Raw genomic sequence first — 19224 nt, 5'->3', positions numbered from 1 at the left:
ACACACAGACATGCATCGTCCAACAGGCTACGAACACACTCATAGACACACAGACACACCCATAGACACACAGGCATACATCGTCCCAACGAACACACTCATAGACACACAGACATGCATCGTCCAACAGGCTACGAACACACTCATGACATAGACACACAGACACACCCATAGACGCACAGGCATGCATCGTCCCAACGAACACACTCATAGACACGCAGACACTCATAGACGCACAGACATGCATCGTCCCACCAGCTACCGCAGTGAATGTAGGCCTAGGCTGTCCCTTTGAAAAGATTGAAAACCCTTGTGGACAATTAGAAATCTAGATCTGGTGCAAACTGCTCATGCGAAACGATTTAAATAAACGATTCAAAAATACAATCGGCCTATAGGCTACCCGTTTTACGCTATCTGCTGTCGCTTTTGCGTGATCTTGTTTGTCGGTGGGGATTTTGAAGGGGTGGGGTCAAGGAGATTAAAAGTTAGTTCTAAGCTCCTTGGGTGGGGTGTACGGAGGGGGGATTGAGTGTGTATTGTTGTGTGTGTGTGTGTGTGTGTGTGTGTGTGTGTGTGTGTGTGTGTGTGTGTGCTTGTGTGTGTAGGCTGTGTGTGTGTGCGTGTTAACATTTTCGCTTTTCTAGGCCTGAAGCTTCATACTGCATGTTCACATCATTTACATCTCGACTCGCTGTAAAGCACGTGCAAACGCTGAGTGCTTGACTTGCCTGCTCTCACCTGCAGTGCAAAGTGCAAAGTGCAAAGTCGCGTTCACTTCCTTAAATTAATTGCCTGATGCCTCTCTGTTGGCTATGTTGGGAGAGAGAGAGAGAGGAGAGAGAGAGAGAGAGAGAGAGAGAGAGAGAGAGATGTGACCCACTGACAGACCGACAGTACAGTTCTAGATTCTATGCTGTGTAGGCTAGTGTGTAGTGTGGACCGTGTAGTTTTTCCCCCACTGGGTACAGGAGTGCAAGACGTGTTCGGCGTTCGGTTTTTGTCGTTGCCGATTGCCGATACGCTGCTTGCTTGGCTCTGTTCTCTCTCCCTCTTGTCTTGGTCAACATGAAGATTTGTAATTTGTAATGTGATGTCGACTGGTACTCTGTAGGCTAGGCCTATGATCTTGCTTTTTAGAGGTAGGTCTATAGATAGGGCCTGTACGTTGTCGCAGAGGTAAGTGCTCATTTAGGTAGGCCTAGTTAGTAGTTTGCGACCGTTTTTAGTGCCAAAAAAAGTGTTCCCGGCTTCTTCTTCTATCCCATGGTTGGGGCAACCGTTGGGGCACCACTGCATTGGAAAAACAGCTCTCGCCATCTATTTTTGTCTTCTGCTCTCCTCAGATTGTCACCCATCGTCTTTCCTGTCCACTCTGTAATGTTGTCCTCCCTTCTCCTTCTCTGCCTTCCTCTCTTCCTCTTTCATTGTACGGTTCCTTGCAGGATTGTTTTGGCAAGTCCTGTGGATTTTGTGACATGCCCATACCATTTTAGTTTTCGTCTCTTCACTGTGGTCAGTAGATCTAGAATCTAGATCTTCATATTGTCCCACTGCGTTGGTGATTCTCTTTCGTACTTCAGCATTTGAAACGTGGTCTTTGTACGAGATGTCAAGGAGTCTGCGGTACCTAACATCTCATCTCTGTGGTCTGAATCTTTTTCTCTAATTCCCGGCAGGTGGTTGCTAATCTTCAATTTTACCGCTCATTCTAAGATCTAATAGATTTAGAGATCTAGTAGGGAGGCCATTATAACCTTAGATCTAGAATTCTAGTAGGTCTAGATTCTAGACCTAGTGTAAGTCGTGTGACATAGGCCTAGTTCGAGCTATCTGGTGGAGTTGTTTATTTCTAAGGGAAGCATGCCAGTTTGTCACAGGCCTCGACATATATATCTCTGACACTCTCAAAAAGAGTAAAAATGAATGATTGATTGTATGAACTTCCTTTTGTATGAATTTATAATTTAATTTTTCAATTGTTTTTAACGAAAGAACATTCATTTGTTGAAATTTTACAGTTAATTTGCTTTGATTTTGATACGAAAAGGAAAAATAAGGGGGAAAAAAAAGCTGAATTGACATTTTTAGAGGGACTATCTACACCACCAATTGGAAAAACTTAAGTTACCAAACTACAACAGTGTTAAAGTGCTGTAATTATGACTGTTATCAATGCTCAAAAATACTTTAAAATGAAATTGTGAAACTGGGCCTGTGACAAACTGGGCCTGTGACAAACTGGGCAGCAGTGGGGCGGAGTTCCGCAGAGGGCTGGCACTTATCATGACACGGTACGTGCACCAAACGCCAAAATTTTGTGATTTCTATAGCTTATGAGTCCTGGAAACTGGAAATAAAATTTTTTTGTGACTTTAGGGAACGTTTTTCCATAAAATTCACACATGAATAGGGTTTTGGAATGCCCCCGGACATACAAGGTGTTGAGCCAAAAATAATCATGTCCAAACTGGCCGAAAAATGCCGATTTATCAGATTTCATTATTTTGATGAGCGCCTGATTTCACCTCGATGCCTCACATATTTTCAAAATCAAAGGTGATATTATGGTGCAGACTGGATGTCCAAGTCCGAGGCAACATATGATACTGTACCGTAAAAATAGAGCTAAAAGTTTCTCTGTTCTACCTCTGAAACATGTCCCAAAAAAAGTGAAATCAAAGAAATTTGATGTGCCTGTGTTGACTTTATTCAGATCAATGCTTTCAGGACTTGGGTGTATCCTTCACATTATTATATTGAAATTAATTGGTCCCTTTTAAGCAGCACAGGGGGGGACCAGACCGAAAAATGCTGTTTTGAGAACATCGAAGGTAAAGTTTTTGCCCCTTTTCAGTTTCTTTAAAAGACAAGGAAAGTTTTCTCTATAACCAAACAAATCTACACACCAATGAAACCAAACTTCTCCTTTAGGTAGGGCAATGCCCACTTTTGGTGTAGGTCAAGATTTCTGGAAACCCCTGAAATCTGGGTTGGCTCGCTTGTCCTTCAAAGCGACCAATTTCTATACTCCCTTTAAGTTAACTGTCTAGTATTATATATCATTCCTTGACAGATCTATCGTTCAAAAGAAGGTGGCCCCTCTAGACGCATTGACTGCACTGTTGAGACTTGCACCCGGTGTCTGGCCACGACGGCTGGTCTCAGTGAACATCACTCACAGAAGACTTCGCTCTCACGTCGCACACATCGACATGGCGTCGCCGCGAGAACCCATGTACCCAGCCATCCCTGTCCTACACACACGCGGCTCCTACTATGAGGTGGGCTACAATATTGGCTTCACTTTCGCTGATCGTATCAAGAGGTATTCAGATTATTAATATAATATATATTTTATAAAAGTAAATTTTGACTTCCTATATATTCTTAAATAATAAGTTAACCCTATCCGTATGTCGTGGGGAACTGATCTGTGCCACCACTTTCCAAATATGAAGTTTGCTTATTAATCCGATCCGTACGCTTTGCCAGTCTGTCAAAATGATTTTTTGAGAGATACTGAAAGTTTCAAAGAGATCTTCGTACTAGAAGTATTCTAAAATGTGAAGAATACAACCCCGGGGGTACAAAATGACCCCAGGGCGTACGGATAGGATAGAGTTAAAGCGTCTTTCACGCAGGATGTTGCAGTGAACATAGATGTACGTGACTCAACTGAGAGTCAAGTGGAGACCCTGAATGTGCATGTACTAGACTGGACCAAGGAAATTTTGAATGGAGGGCTCTTAGAGTAGACTTTTACCAAAATCATTCATTTTGAGCATAGAGCGTATCTTTCGCCCATTTGGTAATTTTTTTACATATGATCCTGGTGGCTCCAATTCTTATAAAATGCTTTTTTAAAAATCTTCAGTTGTTTAGAAAAAGTATTTCTTAGCACATTTGTTGACGTTAGATTGTAAGTATTGCTCACTTTTACAACAGTTGTTGAAAGCTGTGTTAAGCTGTTGCTATGCCCATACAAATGTTCTGTAGATTCTGTTTCACATGAAGTGCTTGGTTCTCGTTAACATAAAAGGATTTCAGAACAACCCCCCCCCCTGTTTATTTTATGTATTGGAATATAAGATGCACACATCAATCTACTTGCTCATGCAGCTTGACCAACTTATTTCCTTGCCATATACATAAAGTTTTCAGAAGAAAACTTATTTTACCATGAGTAGTGGTTGATTTAAAAAGTCCTTAAGCAAACACCCCCACCTTTTGGCAAAAGCTCTCATACCTTTTGGCTGACTCTCCCCCTTCCCTTTTATTTCCCGACTCGTTATAGCCTATCGTTCCTATATATAGCCACAGTGGGTTTTCAATAGGCTTAGACCTTGTGGCGTCCTGCAAAACATGGGAAGTAAGTGGGAAAGAAAACTGGAGGAACATTCCGGGTTATGGGGGGCTGGGGAGGTGTTCAGATTATCTTTATAATGGACAGCTATGGTTTATCAATTTCATCTTTTGTTATCTTTTGTTATTTTTTAAAATGTTGTTCTTAACTTGAGTAATTTCATGGAACACCCTCAAGTTAATAGTTAAAATCTATCCCTTGAGCCTCATTCTGAGTGGTCAAACCATCCTTCTGAGATTGGAAATAAGGTTCCCCTTTTGTAAAGTTTCAAAATTCGACAGATTTTCGTGGGCTAAAATGACTAAAAATGATAACACTAGGTCAAGCATGTAATTATTTTTTATCTTTTTTTGTTGTAGTGATCTTCATTTTCTGTCTGTCTTCTCCTTTTGTCTCTATGTTTGTTCACTGTCTTTTTTTCCTCATCCAAAGCTTCTCTCTCTCTCTCTCTCTCTCTCTCTCTCTCTCTCTCTCTCTCGCCCTCTCTCTCGCCCTCTCTCTGTCTCTCTGTCTCTCTGTCTCTCTGTCTCTCTCTCTCTCTCTCTCTCTCTCTCTCTCTCTCTCTCTCTCTCTCTCTTTCTGCTACTTATTGTGTGAAGTTTCATCTATTTTATCACATCCGTGATTCACCATAGTTCATATATATATATAAGTGGGTTGTTGGCGGGTGCTCTGGTGTGGTTTGCTTCTTCTTTCCTATCATACATCTATCATCCTTATCTCTCCTCCTTCTTTTTTGTGTTTGTTACTCTCTTGTAACACCCTCTAATCTTCGGCACTTATATGGCCTTTTTGTGTTGCAAGTGCCGTAAAACTCTTACTATAACTAAAATAGCTCATATATATTCTCAGTATGTAAATTATCAGTGTTGCTTAGAAAGGTTTGAATCTCAACATGAAAATATAAAATGATGTTATCAAATGGATTTTGTTCCCAGGTTCTGGCAAGAGTCCGTAGAAATGAAGACGCTGGTAAAACCTTTCGGGGAAACAGAACGGGGTCGTCAGTACGTTGGAAAGGCCCTTAAAGTTTGCAAGGAAAATTTCCCTTGTTTTATACGAGAAGTAAGTATAGTCACTTTTTTTTTTTATGCACTAACCCATTTTGCCCACTTAATAGCAACCCAGATAAAAGCATTTTCCTCTTGACAGCAGCCTAAGTTTATGTAACAGTATTTGTTCCATTATAAGTAACCCCTTTTAACCCTATCCGTACGCCTGGGGTCATTTTGTACCCACAGAGTTGTATTCTTCACATAAATCTTAGAATACTTCTAGTACGAATATTTCTTTGATACTTTCAGTATTTCTCAAAAAATCATTTTGTCAGGATGTTATGCAAAGCGTACGGATCAGTTGTACGAACAAATTTCCTCTTGAGAAAGTGATGCACGACGTACGGATAGGGTTATTACAGCTACTTTTTCCTCTAACAGCAACCTTTATTATTGCTATAAGTTGTCTGACCAAAAAAATGTTTTTATTTGACTATTCAAACACAATGGGAACACCGAAATTGACCAGTAATTTCAGTGTGAGTGCATCCCTCCTCTCTTGTTGATCTCCTGTCTTCACGGCACTTACTTTAGTTAAAAGTTAAACACTGTAAGTGGGTGGTTGGCGGGTGCACTGGTGTGGTTTGTGTCTTCTTTCCTATCAAACACCTATCGTCCTTATCTCTCCTCCTCCTTTTTTATGTTTGTTACTCTCTTGTAAAACCTCGAATCTTCTGGGGCTCATATGACCTTATGCAGTTGCGAGCGCCGGAAAGCCTCTACTAAAACAAAAAAGACACTCAAGTTCCAGACCTCAGTTCCCACTCCCACACTCTCGCAAAGTGCCACCTTCCTTCAAGGGTCTTCCATCTAGAGAGAAAAATCTCTGCCAACACATTGCCAATATTCTCACTAAGAAAAATCTCAGCCAACACGTTGCTGATGTTCTCACTTTCCGACGTAACAACATCACCTCATCCTGCAATTGGGACTTGGTGCGTGTGTGTGTGCCTGCGTGCATGTGTGTGTGCGTGTGTGTAACACCTCTTGTAACACCTCTAATCTTCAGCACTTACATGACCTTATTGTGTTGCAAGTTCCGTAAAACTCTTACTAAAACTAAAACTAGAAAATGAAAATTAGTGTTCATTCAAGAGAGATTTAATTAAACATAATCATAATATCTCCCCTTACGTAAGAATGCAAAACAGAAAAGGCCACATCTACATCTTCTAAAACTTCCCGTTATAATCAGTAAAAAAATGGCAGAGAACCAGTTTTGTAAAACTTCAAAACACAAAGAGGTTAAATACTTTCTGTTGCCAAATATATGGTTGGACATGTAAACCTTGTGAATGTTACTGAGCCAATGCTGCTGATATTGCTTTTTCATTATTTATTTTCTGGCTTTTATTGTCATAATCTTGTGGTTATTGTTATTGCAAACACTAATTATTGATATTACTTTGATAATTATTTAAGATAAGATAAGATAATACTTTATTATCTCATAGGGAAATTTTTGTTCGCTGTACAGGACCGTAAAAGATATAATTGGTGATGGTAGTGTTATTATGAGATCATATTCTCTGTTGCGTTACTGCTGTTGTCATATTTGTAATTGCTGTTGCTGTCATTATTGTTGTTGATCGTGGGGTTTTTTCTCATCGTCGTTGTTGTCTCTGTTATTGAAACAGTTGTTGTTTGTGGGTGGTTGGCGGGTGCTCTGGTGTGGTTATCTTCTTCTTTCCTATCAAACATCTATCGTCTTTATCTCCCCTTATTCTTTTCTGTGTTTGTTACTCTCTTGTAACACCTCTAATCTTCGGCACTTATATGACCTTATTGTGTTGCAAGTGCCATAAAACACTTACTAAAACTAAAACAATTGTTGTCGTTGTTCATTTCAGTGATGTTTCTTTGGGAGGGAAAAGATGCCTCGCTATATTTCCTTGCTCACCGTCCACAGTTGCAGGGTATGGCTGACGGTTGCGGTATGGAGTTCAGTGACCTGTTTCTGGTGAATGTGTCCAAAGAAATTATTAACGCCCTGTCAGGGCAAGAGGTAGAGCCGAACTCTTTGTCGTCAGGATGTAGCGAAGTCTTCATCAACACCCCCAAGTATAAGCTGATGGCGCACAATGAAGTGAGTATGGGGCTGATGGTAGAATATATAGATACTGTAGACTTTGTGTTACTCAAGGTCTTTAAGCCATTCCCAAAGGCGGGATATTAACATGTTCTTATGCACAGTAGAATTGTAAATTTGCTGATTTATCAATGTCTTGCTGATACTGTACCGGAACAACATAGGGGGAACGGCTGCTTTTTCTTTCCTCATCCTTACTATCGTCATTTTTCCTCTTTTTGCTTTTGTATGTTTGTCACTCTCTTGTGAACTTGTGAACTTTTATTTCCGGGATGCCTTGATAGTCGAAGCAGACTTTGTGGTGTTGAGGCTAGAGAGGTGAGCAGAGTAAGTCTGATTCCCTGTAAGGACTTCTTTGTTGACATCCAACCCTTGGCGCTCATATGGCCTTATGCAGTTGCGAGCGCCGTAAAACCTCTACTAAAACAAAAATCGTATTATATCCTCATCCTCCCTTATGTTGGGGTAGCTGTAGCAGTGCCACACATTGCCTGGGTTTGCTCTGACAGACACTCTCGAACAAAGCGCTTCCAAAAAATTGAATTGGGCCAGTTTCGGAAGGGTTTGGGGTTGTTATATATTTGTGTCAAGACACAGTGGAATCAGGCGCTTGTCAGTTTTTGGGCATGTGGAGTTAATGGTATCATCTTAAAACTTTTTCATTTGTCTTGCTTTCGATGAAAAAAATGTTCATTTATCTTGAATACAAGTCGAGGTATTTACGATTGAAGGAGATGGGGGTCACCTGGTCTGAGAGATAAAATTAGAGAGAAAATGGCCACCAAAGTTTAGTTATTTGCTCAGCTTGAGAGTCTGTAAAAACTTAAAATTTTCATTTTGTATGCCTTTAATTGATGTTTTTCAGTACAATCCACACAGAAATGTGTTTTTTAATGGACATAGAAGATGTTGAGCCCAAAAACAAGAATTCGATAAAAATTCCCAAACCTGCTTAAAAATGCCAGTTTCTTCACTTTTATTATTTTGATGAGCGCCTGATTTCACCACACTGCCTCACATATTTATTACTGTTCTACTTTTTATACACACAGGATGCTGATCCAATGATAAAACCGTATGGCTACTTTGTCAAGGCATGTATTGTGGAGAACAAGAAGGAAGTGGAGAACTTTACCGCCTTCTGCTACCCGGGCTTCCTCGCAGGAGTTGCCTTTAACTTCAATAGGTGGGTGTTTGGCGGGTGCTCTGGTGTGGTTTGCTTCTTCTTTCCTATCAACTTTTTTGTTTGTTACTCTCTTGTAACACCTCTAATCTTCTTGCGCTCATATGACCTTATGCAGTTGCGAGTGCCGTAAAACCTCTACTAAAACTAAACTAAAAACTTCAATAGGTAGGTTTTGCGCAATAGTTGTGTTACATCTAGTATTTGTTTCAGTTTTTCTAGAAAATTGGGGGTTTTTGTTTTTTGTTTTTTGTTTCTTGGATTTTTCTTTTCAGAGTTGTTGGTGGTCATGGAATGAGGTAATGAATGAGGTTAGGAGGAGAAAGGATGGGGTTGGGGGGGGGGGGGGAGCTGACAAAGTATTTGAATCCACTGATGCTTGTTATTGTGGTTGTTGCCCTTGTGTTTGGTTAGACGTTGCTTTGTTGGCCTAGCTTTTTTGGCTTTTTATTGTGCTCGAAAGTACGAATAGGTGGGGCTGAGTACTCCAAATTCTGTCCCCGCGGTTTAATGCACACAAAAAAATTCTGAAATTATGCAAACTGAGCCCAAATATGTGAAATTATGAGATTCTGTTAATTTTAGCTAAGAATGATGAAGGAAAATTATCAGAAATTATGCAAAATATTATCAGATTTTTGCAGAATTATACGGGGTGCATAAAACCTCGGGGACGGTCCAAATGACAAGAAAATGTCCTAGAGAGTCATGATGGAGGAGGAAAGGGGCTGTCTTAGACAGGTGGATGTCTTGAACAGTATCATTCTAATCATCATCATCCAGTGCCAGATCTGCAACAGATATAGTGTAAAGCGCATAGAGCTTGCTGTCGAGCGGGATTATGCACTAAACAAATGCTATTTCTTATTATTATTCTGCTCTATCATAGCACGGATTGTGTCTTTTGTCAGTATTACATTACATTATAGAAATATAATAGAAAAAATGCAAGGGGAAGTGGTTGTTCGTACAGTTGATTGTTTTGGACTGCTGCCTGATGGAGTAGGTTTGACTATACGTAAATCGTAAATACACTGGATTAATTGTTGTTATGGGTACCCAGCTGTAGCCAGTGAAAGATCTGGTCAGTTTGATAGTGTTTGAGTGCTGAAGCAACTGCTTGCACTGTATGATTCCCAGGAAGCCAAGAATGTTTCTGAGTGTTCTCTGGTCTGCTGTGGTAATAATATATAATATAGTGTAAAGTGCATAGAGCTTGCTGTCAAGAGGGAAGATGAGCTACACAAATGCTATTTATTATTTATTATAATTCTGTTCCATCATAGTAGGGATTGTGTCTCTAGTTAGTGGACAGTAGGCCTATTTACTTAGACCCCCACCCCACCCCAACCCAGCTCCACTACATTTCCTCTAGGAGGATTGTCGGCCATAGAAATTGTTGTTTTTCTGGCTGAGATTTTTGCAGCCCATGGTTTATAACTGAGAATATTTCTGATTTTCTATATTAATAGCATCATGTCATGTTTAACTCTTTATCTCCGAGGTGGGTAAACACACTACACCGGGGCCCTTTTTTTGGTGCTAAATCTAAAAATGACGAAATTGTTCCTAAATGGGTCATTAAATTGAAACTCGTGAACCTATTATGATAGTACTTAATCTAATGAATGAACTTCCGTTAAAGAAACATGTTTTCGGCAATTGACGGAAAGTAATTTGATGTCAAAGTCTTCGTAAAGGAATGTACCCGAGCCGCAGTCAGTGGCTCACCGACACAGTGGTTCCGGCCACGAGCCACTGGGAACGACTTGCCAGAGATAAAGAGTTAATTGCAATAGAATATCTGAAGTAAAAACAGTACGAAAAGTAAAAACAAAAACCCCTGATCATTCGTGATACTTGTTTGTGTTGTTGTTTTTCCGGTTGCTGTCTCGATTTCAAGAAGTGCAATTGAGTTCCGATTGATCAGAATATATGTTCACGCCATTTTTCTCTCTCTCCTTCCAGCCATGGCATGGTGTTCAGTATGAACGGGTTGTACGTCAACATAGTCGCTGAGAGTGCACCGCCCAGGTATGGGATAAGTTACACATGATTACCTATCCATTTGGTCATAACACTGAACGTCTCTTTCATATATATATATATATATATATATATATGTATGTGTTATGACGCGATGGAATCAGGCGCTCGTCAAAATAATGAAATCGGAAAAACAGGCATTTTTCCGCCAGTTTGAAAATTTGGTTCAAATTCTTCTTTCTTTTTTTTGGCTTAACCTCTCTTATGCCGATGTAAAAACACATTTTCATGTGATACAAAATGTGTCATTTTTCAGTTTTCAAAGACTCTTTAGCTCTTGGAGTTACCAAACTTTGGCGGCCATTTTCTCGCTAATTTCACCTCTGAAACCAGGTTATCTCACCTCCTTCAATGGCGATTATCTTGAGTTCTATTCAAGATAAATGAATGATTAATCCATTGAAAGCAAGGCGAATAAATCAGCTTTCAGATGATACAAATAACTCTACATGTACAAAAATTGACGAGCGCCTGATTCCACCATGATATATATAATTTATATATATGTATGTATGTGTGTGTCATGACGCTGTAAAATCAGGCGTTTCGGCAATTTTGGGACATGTGGAGTTATTGGTATCATCATTAGCTTGTTGAATTGTCCTTCTTTTGCTGAAAATATAACCCATCTATCTTCAATAGAAGTGGAGATGTTTCAGATTGAAGAAGGTGGGGGTTGCCTGGTTTCAGAGGTAAAATTAGCGAGAAAATGGCTGCCAAGAATCTGTTGTAATTCTTGGGTAGCGAGTGACCGTTAGAGCAGATTTGAGCCTATGAAGTAAGATTTATATATTTGAAAAAAAAAATTTTAAACTTCTAATGTCAAAAATTATTTTTTTTACTTTTAAAGTAAAAAATTAATTTTTGAAAACTTTCAATGTAAAAAATACATTAAAAAAAACTTTTAATATTAAAAATAAATGTTTTCAAAACTTAGTTTTCCCTACCATATGTATACAGGGCATTTCTCAACCGGTCAGTGATCCGGGCCAGGACGGTGGAGGAAGCGAAGTCTTTGCTCAGGAACTCTCCGTTTGGCTCGGCGTACAGCTTCACCGTGAACATTGTGGATGTCAAGAACCACAAGTCTATGTGGTCTATAGAGGTGAGTGGGGGCTCCAGGGGCTAAGTGAGCAGTGAGTTCAGACTCAAATTATGTCAAGAATCACAAGTGTATGTGGTCTATAGAGGTGAGGTATTGGGTGAGTGGGGGCTCCAGGGGCTAAGTGAGCAGTGAGTTCAGACTCAAGTTATGTCAAGAATCACAAGTCTATGTGGTCTAAATGCACACAAAAAAATTCTGAAATTATGCAAACTGAGCCCAAATATGTGAAATTATGAGATTCTGTTAATTTTAGCTAAGAATGATGAAGGAAAATTATCAGAAATTATGCAAAATATTATCAGATTTTTGCAGAATTATACGGGGTGCATAAAACCTCGGGGACAGTCCAAATGACAAGAAAATGTCCTAGAGAGTCATGATGGAGGAGGAAAGGGGCTGTCTTAGACAGGTGGATGTCTTGAACAGTATCATTCTAATCATCATCATCCAGTGCCAGATCTGCAACAGATATAGTGTAAAGCGCATAGAGCTTGCTGTCGAGCGGGATTATGCACTAAACAAATGCTATTTCTTATTATTATTCTGCTCTATCATAGCACGGATTGTGTCTTTTGTCAGTATTACATTACATTATAGAAATATAATAGAAAAAATGCAAGGGGAAGTGGTTGTTCGTACAGTTGATTGTTTTGGACTGCTGCCTGATGGAGTAGGTTTGACTATACGTAAATTGTAAATACACTGGATTAATTGTTGTTATGGGTACCCAGCTGTAGCCAGTGAAAGATCTGGTCAGTTTGATAGTGTTTGAGTGCTGAAGCAACTGCTTGCACTGTATGATTCCCAGGAAGCCAAGAATGTTTCTGAGTGTTCTCTGGTCTGCTGTGGTAATAATATATAATATAGTGTAAAGTGCATAGAGCTTGCTGTCAAGAGGGAAGATGAGCTACACAAATGCTATTTATTATTTATTATAATTCTGTTCCATCATAGTAGGGATTGTGTCTCTAGTTAGTGGACAGTAGGCCTATTTACTTAGACCCCCACCCCACCCCAACCCAGCTCCACTACATTTCCTCTAGGAGGATTGTCGGCCATAGAAATTGTTGTTTTTCTGGCTGAGATTTTTGCAGCCCATGGTTTATAACTGAGAATATTTCTGATTTTCTATATTAATAGCATCATGTCATGTTTAACTCTTTATCTCCGAGGTGGGTAAACACACTACACCGGGGCCCTTTTTTTGGTGCTAAATCTAAAAATGACGAAATTGTTCCTAAATGGGTCATTAAATTGAAACTCGTGAACCTATTATGATAGTACTTAATCTAATGAATGAACTTCCGTTAAAAGAAACATGTTTTCGGCAATTGACGGAAAGTAATTTGATGTCAAAGTCTTCGTAAAGGAATGTACCCGAGCCGCAGTCAGTGGCTCACCGACACAGTGGTTCCGGCCACGAGCCACTGGGAACGACTTGCCAGAGATAAAGAGTTAATTGCAATAGAATATCTGAAGTAAAAACAGTACGAAAAGTAAAAACAAAAACCCCTGATCATTCGTGATACTTGTTTGTGTTGTTGTTTTTCCGGTTGCTGTCTCGATTTCAAGAAGTGCAATTGAGTTCCGATTGATCAGAATATATGTTCACGCCATTTTTCTCTCTCTCCTTCCAGCCATGGCATGGTGTTCAGTATGAACGGGTTGTACGTCAACATAGTCGCTGAGAGTGCACCGCCCAGGTATGGGATAAGTTACACATGATTACCTATCCATTTGGTCATAACACTGAACGTCTCTTTCATATATATATATATATATATATATATATGTATGTGTTATGACGCGATGGAATCAGGCGCTCGTCAAAATAATGAAATCGGAAAAACAGGCATTTTTCCGCCAGTTTGAAAATTTGGTTCAAATTCTTCTTTCTTTTTTTTGGCTTAACCTCTCTTATGCCGATGTAAAAACACATTTTCATGTGATACAAAATGTGTCATTTTTCAGTTTTCAAAGACTCTTTAGCTCTTGGAGTTACCAAACTTTGGCGGCCATTTTCTCGCTAATTTCACCTCTGAAACCAGGTTATCTCACCTCCTTCAATGGCGATTATCTTGAGTTCTATTCAAGATAAATGAATGATTAATCCATTGAAAGCAAGGCGAATAAATCAGCTTTCAGATGATACAAATAACTCTACATGTACAAAAATTGACGAGCGCCTGATTCCACCATGATATATATAATTTATATATATGTATGTATGTGTGTGTCATGACGCTGTAAAATCAGGCGTTTCGGCAATTTTGGGACATGTGGAGTTATTGGTATCATCATTAGCTTGTTGAATTGTCCTTCTTTTGCTGAAAATATAACCCATCTATCTTCAATAGAAGTGGAGATGTTTCAGATTGAAGAAGGTGGGGGTTGCCTGGTTTCAGAGGTAAAATTAGCGAGAAAATGGCTGCCAAGAATCTGTTGTAATTCTTGGGTAGCGAGTGACCGTTAGAGCAGATTTGAGCCTATGAAGTAAGATTTATATATTTGAAAAAAAAAATTTTAAACTTCTAATGTCAAAAATTATTTTTTTTACTTTTAAAGTAAAAAATTAATTTTTGAAAACTTTCAATGTAAAAAATACATTAAAAAAAACTTTTAATATTAAAAATAAATGTTTTCAAAACTTAGTTTTCCCTACCATATGTATACAGGGCATTTCTCAACCGGTCAGTGATCCGGGCCAGGACGGTGGAGGAAGCGAAGTCTTTGCTCAGGAACTCTCCGTTTGGCTCGGCGTACAGCTTCACCGTGAACATTGTGGATGTCAAGAACCACAAGTCTATGTGGTCTATAGAGGTGAGTGGGGGCTCCAGGGGCTAAGTGAGCAGTGAGTTCAGACTCAAATTATGTCAAGAATCACAAGTGTATGTGGTCTATAGAGGTGAGGTATTGGGTGAGTGGGGGCTCCAGGGGCTAAGTGAGCAGTGAGTTCAGACTCAAGTTATGTCAAGAATCACAAGTCTATGTGGTCTATAGAGGTGAGTGGGGGCTCCAGGGGCTAAGTGAGTAGTGAGTGCAGACTCAAGTTATGTCAAGAATCACAAGTCTATGTGGTCTATAGAGGTGAGTGGAGGCTCCAGGGGCTAAGTGAGTAGTGAGTGCAGACTCAAGTTATGTCAAGAATCACAAGTTTATGTGGTCTATAGAGGTGAGGGATTGGTTGGTTTCTACAATGTAATTGTGTTAAGACGCTGTGGAATCAGGCGCTCGTAAATTTTTGGGCATATGGAGTTATTGGTTTTATCTTAAAGCTTATTTATTAGTCTGATGTGGTCTATAGAAGTGAGTGATTTGTTTGTTTCTACCGTAGAATCCTGAGTCCTGTTATATACCTCCCTAGTTTTATGCTTTTTGCGTAATTATTACACAAAAACGGTCCCAATTACGGAAGTACGCAAATGTGAGGAAAATTACGTATTTTTCCCACCCGCAAACTAGCTGGTAAAATGTTAATTAATTACGTCAAATGACGGAAAAACTAGCAACATCTGGATCAGGCCTTCTTAATGAGTACGTGAAATTTGTCTGTCTAATTCAGAGTATCCAGAAATCTACCTGTGCGTGTGTGATTACACTTTTTTGTCTCAACTTACTCAAAATCATCTTTTCCTTTACACATTTTTTTTATCTTGAACAAGGGAGGTATGCTGTTACAACGAGAGGAAGGGGACTGGTGCAAAATGTCTGTTTATAGCAGGATTCTCGTTAAAAGGGATCCGGAAATAAATTCAAGGGAAATAATAAAGTAGGCCCAATCTATGAGTTTTTGTGTTCTGTTTATTATTTCTTTTTGTTGTCTCCCCTGGTGATAATTTTGTTCATCGTGACCTGTAGGTCTTACTTGATCAAAAATCGAATCAGGTTTCTTTCTCTAGCGCTAGTGATGTTGACAGTTCGGCGCTTGTGATCAGAAAGAAAGGGCTCTTGGCTTACTCGCCCACTGTGTTGTCCCCCACCCCACCACACCCTGTGGTGCGTTGCGTCTGCTTGCGCACGTCACACATTCGCTCCATCCATCACAGCACTGTGACCTCTCCATTCCCGCATTGGAGAAGTGAGAGGCATGATTGGCCTAGATAATTTAGATAATCTATACTAGGCTGGCCTATCACGCGATGCGTTCTGCTTATCTACGCATGCCACACCCTCCCCGCTCATTCGCCCCAGCCTTCATTCTTGCCACACATGGGCTCTCCCATTCTTTGTTTCGCTAGTTCACCAAGTTTCTCAACTGGCGAGGTTTTATGTGTGTATAACTGGCCTATGCGCTGTGCACAGCTGCAGCAATATTCCGTTCTAACCAACTTGCGTGTTTGTCTGATTTTGCTATGGCAGTATCTTATTTACAAAGATAAAGATTGGAAAAAAAACAGGATTTTAGAATAGTGTCTTTATGACGGATGCTCTTATGTGGTTTGCTTCTTCCTTCCTCTAACATCTATCATCCTTTTCTCTCCCCCTTCTTTTTTGTGTTTGTTACTCTCTTGTAACACATGTAATCTTCGGCACTTATATTTCCTTATTGCGTTGCAAGTGCCGTAAAACACTTACTGAAACTAAAACTAAAATCGATCTTTGCTGTCATTACTTATCATTCTGTATCTGTTCTTTTGATTCATTGGCAGGTGGGTCCAAGAGAAAAAGAGTCAGAAGTCCACGTTCAAGAGATTCCCGAGGTCTGTGACCCTGAGAAACCCTGCCATTATCTTCACTTTAACAGCATCAAACATCTCAAGAACCTCATGAGTGCGGGCATACCCAACCCTAGCTCCATCACCAGGACCCAAGTGGCAGAAAAGGTCAGTGACAACTTTCTACTCACAAAATAATAATGGTAATGGGTTCAAATGAAAAGTATATATGTGTCACCACGCGGTGGAATTGGGCACTTGTCCATTTTTAGGCAACTGGAGGGAGCTTTTGGTATCATCTTAACTCTTTTTCTCCCGGGGGGAGTAATCCCACTACGCCGGGACCCATTTTTAGTGCTAAATCTTTTTACCATAACTATTTTTATAAAAAATGTTATTGTTATGTATATTGAGCATCTCGTCCAGATGAAAATATGTAATATAGCAATTTTTCATTATAATGTATTGAAATGTTTTATTACATAGAAATCTCAATCATACTTTTCCTGAAAAATCTTTACTCTGGTGTTTGTGGTGTTTTTGTTCAACTATTTTAAGTCCAGAAAGCAATTTCTACAAAATATTTCTGAATCTGATGCCACAAATTCAGATACTGCTATTTACAAAATGTTCAATATTTTTGGCTAAATACATCTAATCAGCTCGCGGATGATATGAAACGCTATTTTAATAATGTAATATAATATGTGTCTCTATGGGGTGGAATGAGGCGCTCGTCAAAATAATGAAATTGAAGATATTGTCATTTTCCCGCCAGTTTGAAAAATTTGTCCGAATTTTTGTTTTTTGGCTTAACCCCTTTTATATTTCCATTTAAAAACAAATTTATGTGTGGATTTTACTGAAAAACGTTGATTAAACACACAGCAAATGTAAGTTTCCAAGGACTCTCAAGCTTTGGAAATCAACAAACTTAGGCAGCCATTTTCTTGCAAATTTTACCTCTGAAGGCAGGTGACCCCCTCCTCCTTCAATCACAAATATCTCGACTTCTATTGAAGATAGATGCATATTTTTTTCATTAAAAGATAGTCAAATGAACAAGCTTTAAGATGACGGCAATAACTCTACGTACCCCAAAATTGACGAGTGCCTGATTCCACTGTGCTGTGACACTTTTTATATTGGTATCATCTTAAAGCCTTTTCATTAGCCTTCCTTTTGGGAAAAAAAATATCCATCTGTGTTGAATAGATGTCAAAATATTTGCGATTGAAGAAGGTCAGGGTCGCCTGGTTTCAGAGGTAAAATTAGTGAGAAAATAGCTGCTAAAGTTTGGTAACTTCCATAGCCTGAGAGTCCTTCGAATCGGAAAATTTACCTGTTTTTGTGCCTTTAATCAATGTTTTTCAATAAAATCAAAACAAAAATGTGTTTTTAAATGGACATTGAAGGTGTTGATCCAAGAATAAGAAAATTAGAAACAAATTGCCCATCGGCCCCAAAAATGCTGATTTCTTTGATTTCATTATTTTGACGAGTACCTGATGTCACTATGATGTCTCACATAAATAGCATTCTATTGTGTTGATTCCTGCTCAACAGCAAGCTCTATGGGCTTTACAATTTGTATTACACTAGGTGGGGCCCCCTTCGATGAAAGGAATGATCAGTGCATTAACACCAACTGAAAGTCATTGGCCTACTAACTACTATATTTACACTCAACTGGAATGGGGCAATAAATCTTGAGAGATGCAAAAAATTAGAAGGTCTAGATCTATACTCTCAAAACAAAATGTGCCTCACGAAATATCACTTCCGGCACTTCTGCTGTGAAGGACAGCTACGTTGATTTGTTTCGTTTCTCAGTGGAATAATCACAAAGGTCAAAGAAGGATGGGTACTTTTGGTCAAAAATACATTTTTCTAAATTCAGGAAATGAATAGATAAAAAATCGGGCTCCGTCATGGGGACCTATCTTTTTGCAGGTACTTGTCAACTCTCAACTCTGTAGCTGTCGTAGTTTTATGGGTAAAGTGACACTTGTGTTCCCAAGTTGCCAAATATAAGATATAATTTATAAATTACATTGTTTTCCTTACAAATGTTGTTGGTGGCCTATGCTCCACTGGGAGTTAAAAAGGGCAAGAGAGAGAGATTATCCAGACTTTTCTTTCCCCTGTTCAGTTCCCGCCTGTGACGACTCGTCAAGATGCGCTGAAACTTCTGGGAGATGAAAGAGACAAACTCTACCCTATCTTCCGGTCAGACCGACCCACTGACCACTCAGAGACTGTGTTTACAACGATGGTGGAGCCCTTGAGGAACCGGGTGGAGGTGTACCAGGGGAACCCATCTCTCCCCGGTGCTCAGCCGTTCATGTACTTCAATATACTGGAGGGGGAAGATGGTGATGGTGACAAGACCAGCTGATGATTGGTGGGGACTAACACCTTCAGTTGTGTTTAGCTGTTCCAACTTCCAACGTCCCCCCCTCCCATCACCCCTGTCTCTCTCTGATTTTTTTTTCTTTCTCTCTGTCTCTGTTTTATTTCTCTCTCTCTCTCTGTTTTTTTTTTCTTTCTCTCTCCCTCCCCCCTCTGTCTCCCTCTCTCTCGCTCTCTCTCTCTCTCTCTTTCTATGGGTTTTTTTTCTCTCTCTTTCTCTCTCTCTGTTTTTTTTTTTCTTTTTCTCTCCCCCCTCTGTCTCTGTCTCTCTCTGTCTCTCTGTCTCTCTGTCTCTCTCTCTCTCTCTGTCTGT

General features: G+C 39.6%; 1 protein-coding gene across 3 annotated transcripts; it reads left to right on the top strand.

Moving 5' to 3' along the window:
- The first annotated feature begins 851 nt into the window (after positions 1-851).
- On the top strand, positions 852-19017 carry LOC101856037. Of its 3 annotated transcripts, none has more exons than XM_035970972.1 (9): positions 852-1142; positions 3077-3284; positions 5305-5431; positions 7331-7507; positions 8563-8696; positions 10662-10727; positions 11700-11844; positions 16494-16667; positions 18652-19017. In XM_035970972.1, the coding sequence occupies exons 2-9, from the start codon at positions 3280-3282 to the stop codon at positions 18895-18897; spliced, it is 1074 nt and encodes a 357-aa protein (XP_035826865.1). In that variant the 5' UTR covers positions 852-1142; positions 3077-3279; the 3' UTR covers positions 18898-19017. The 3 variants fall into 3 exon arrangements, with proteins under 3 accessions (XP_035826865.1, XP_035826864.1, XP_005103012.2); XM_035970971.1 differs by having other exon boundaries at positions 3077-3328; XM_005102955.3 differs by having other exon boundaries at positions 852-1179; positions 3077-3328.
- Positions 19018-19224: the final 207 nt, after the last annotated feature.

Source organism: Aplysia californica, unplaced genomic scaffold (assembly GCF_000002075.1).
Source record: "Aplysia californica isolate F4 #8 unplaced genomic scaffold, AplCal3.0 scaffold00351, whole genome shotgun sequence".
Lineage (NCBI taxonomy): Eukaryota > Metazoa > Mollusca > Gastropoda > Aplysiida > Aplysiidae > Aplysia > Aplysia californica.
This window is presented reverse-complemented; position numbering and strand designations above follow the sequence as displayed.

Coding starts and splice junctions, on each gene's coding strand:
- LOC101856037 (XM_005102955.3), top strand. CDS start 1,124: ATGATCTTGCTTTTTAGAGGTAGGTCTATAGATAGGGCCTGTACGTTG. Junction 5,432..7,330: donor TCCCTTGTTTTATACGAGAA/GTAAGTATAGTC, acceptor CACCGTCCACAG/TTGCAGGGTATGGCTGACGG. Junction 7,508..8,562: donor AGCTGATGGCGCACAATGAA/GTGAGTATGGGG, acceptor TTATACACACAG/GATGCTGATCCAATGATAAA.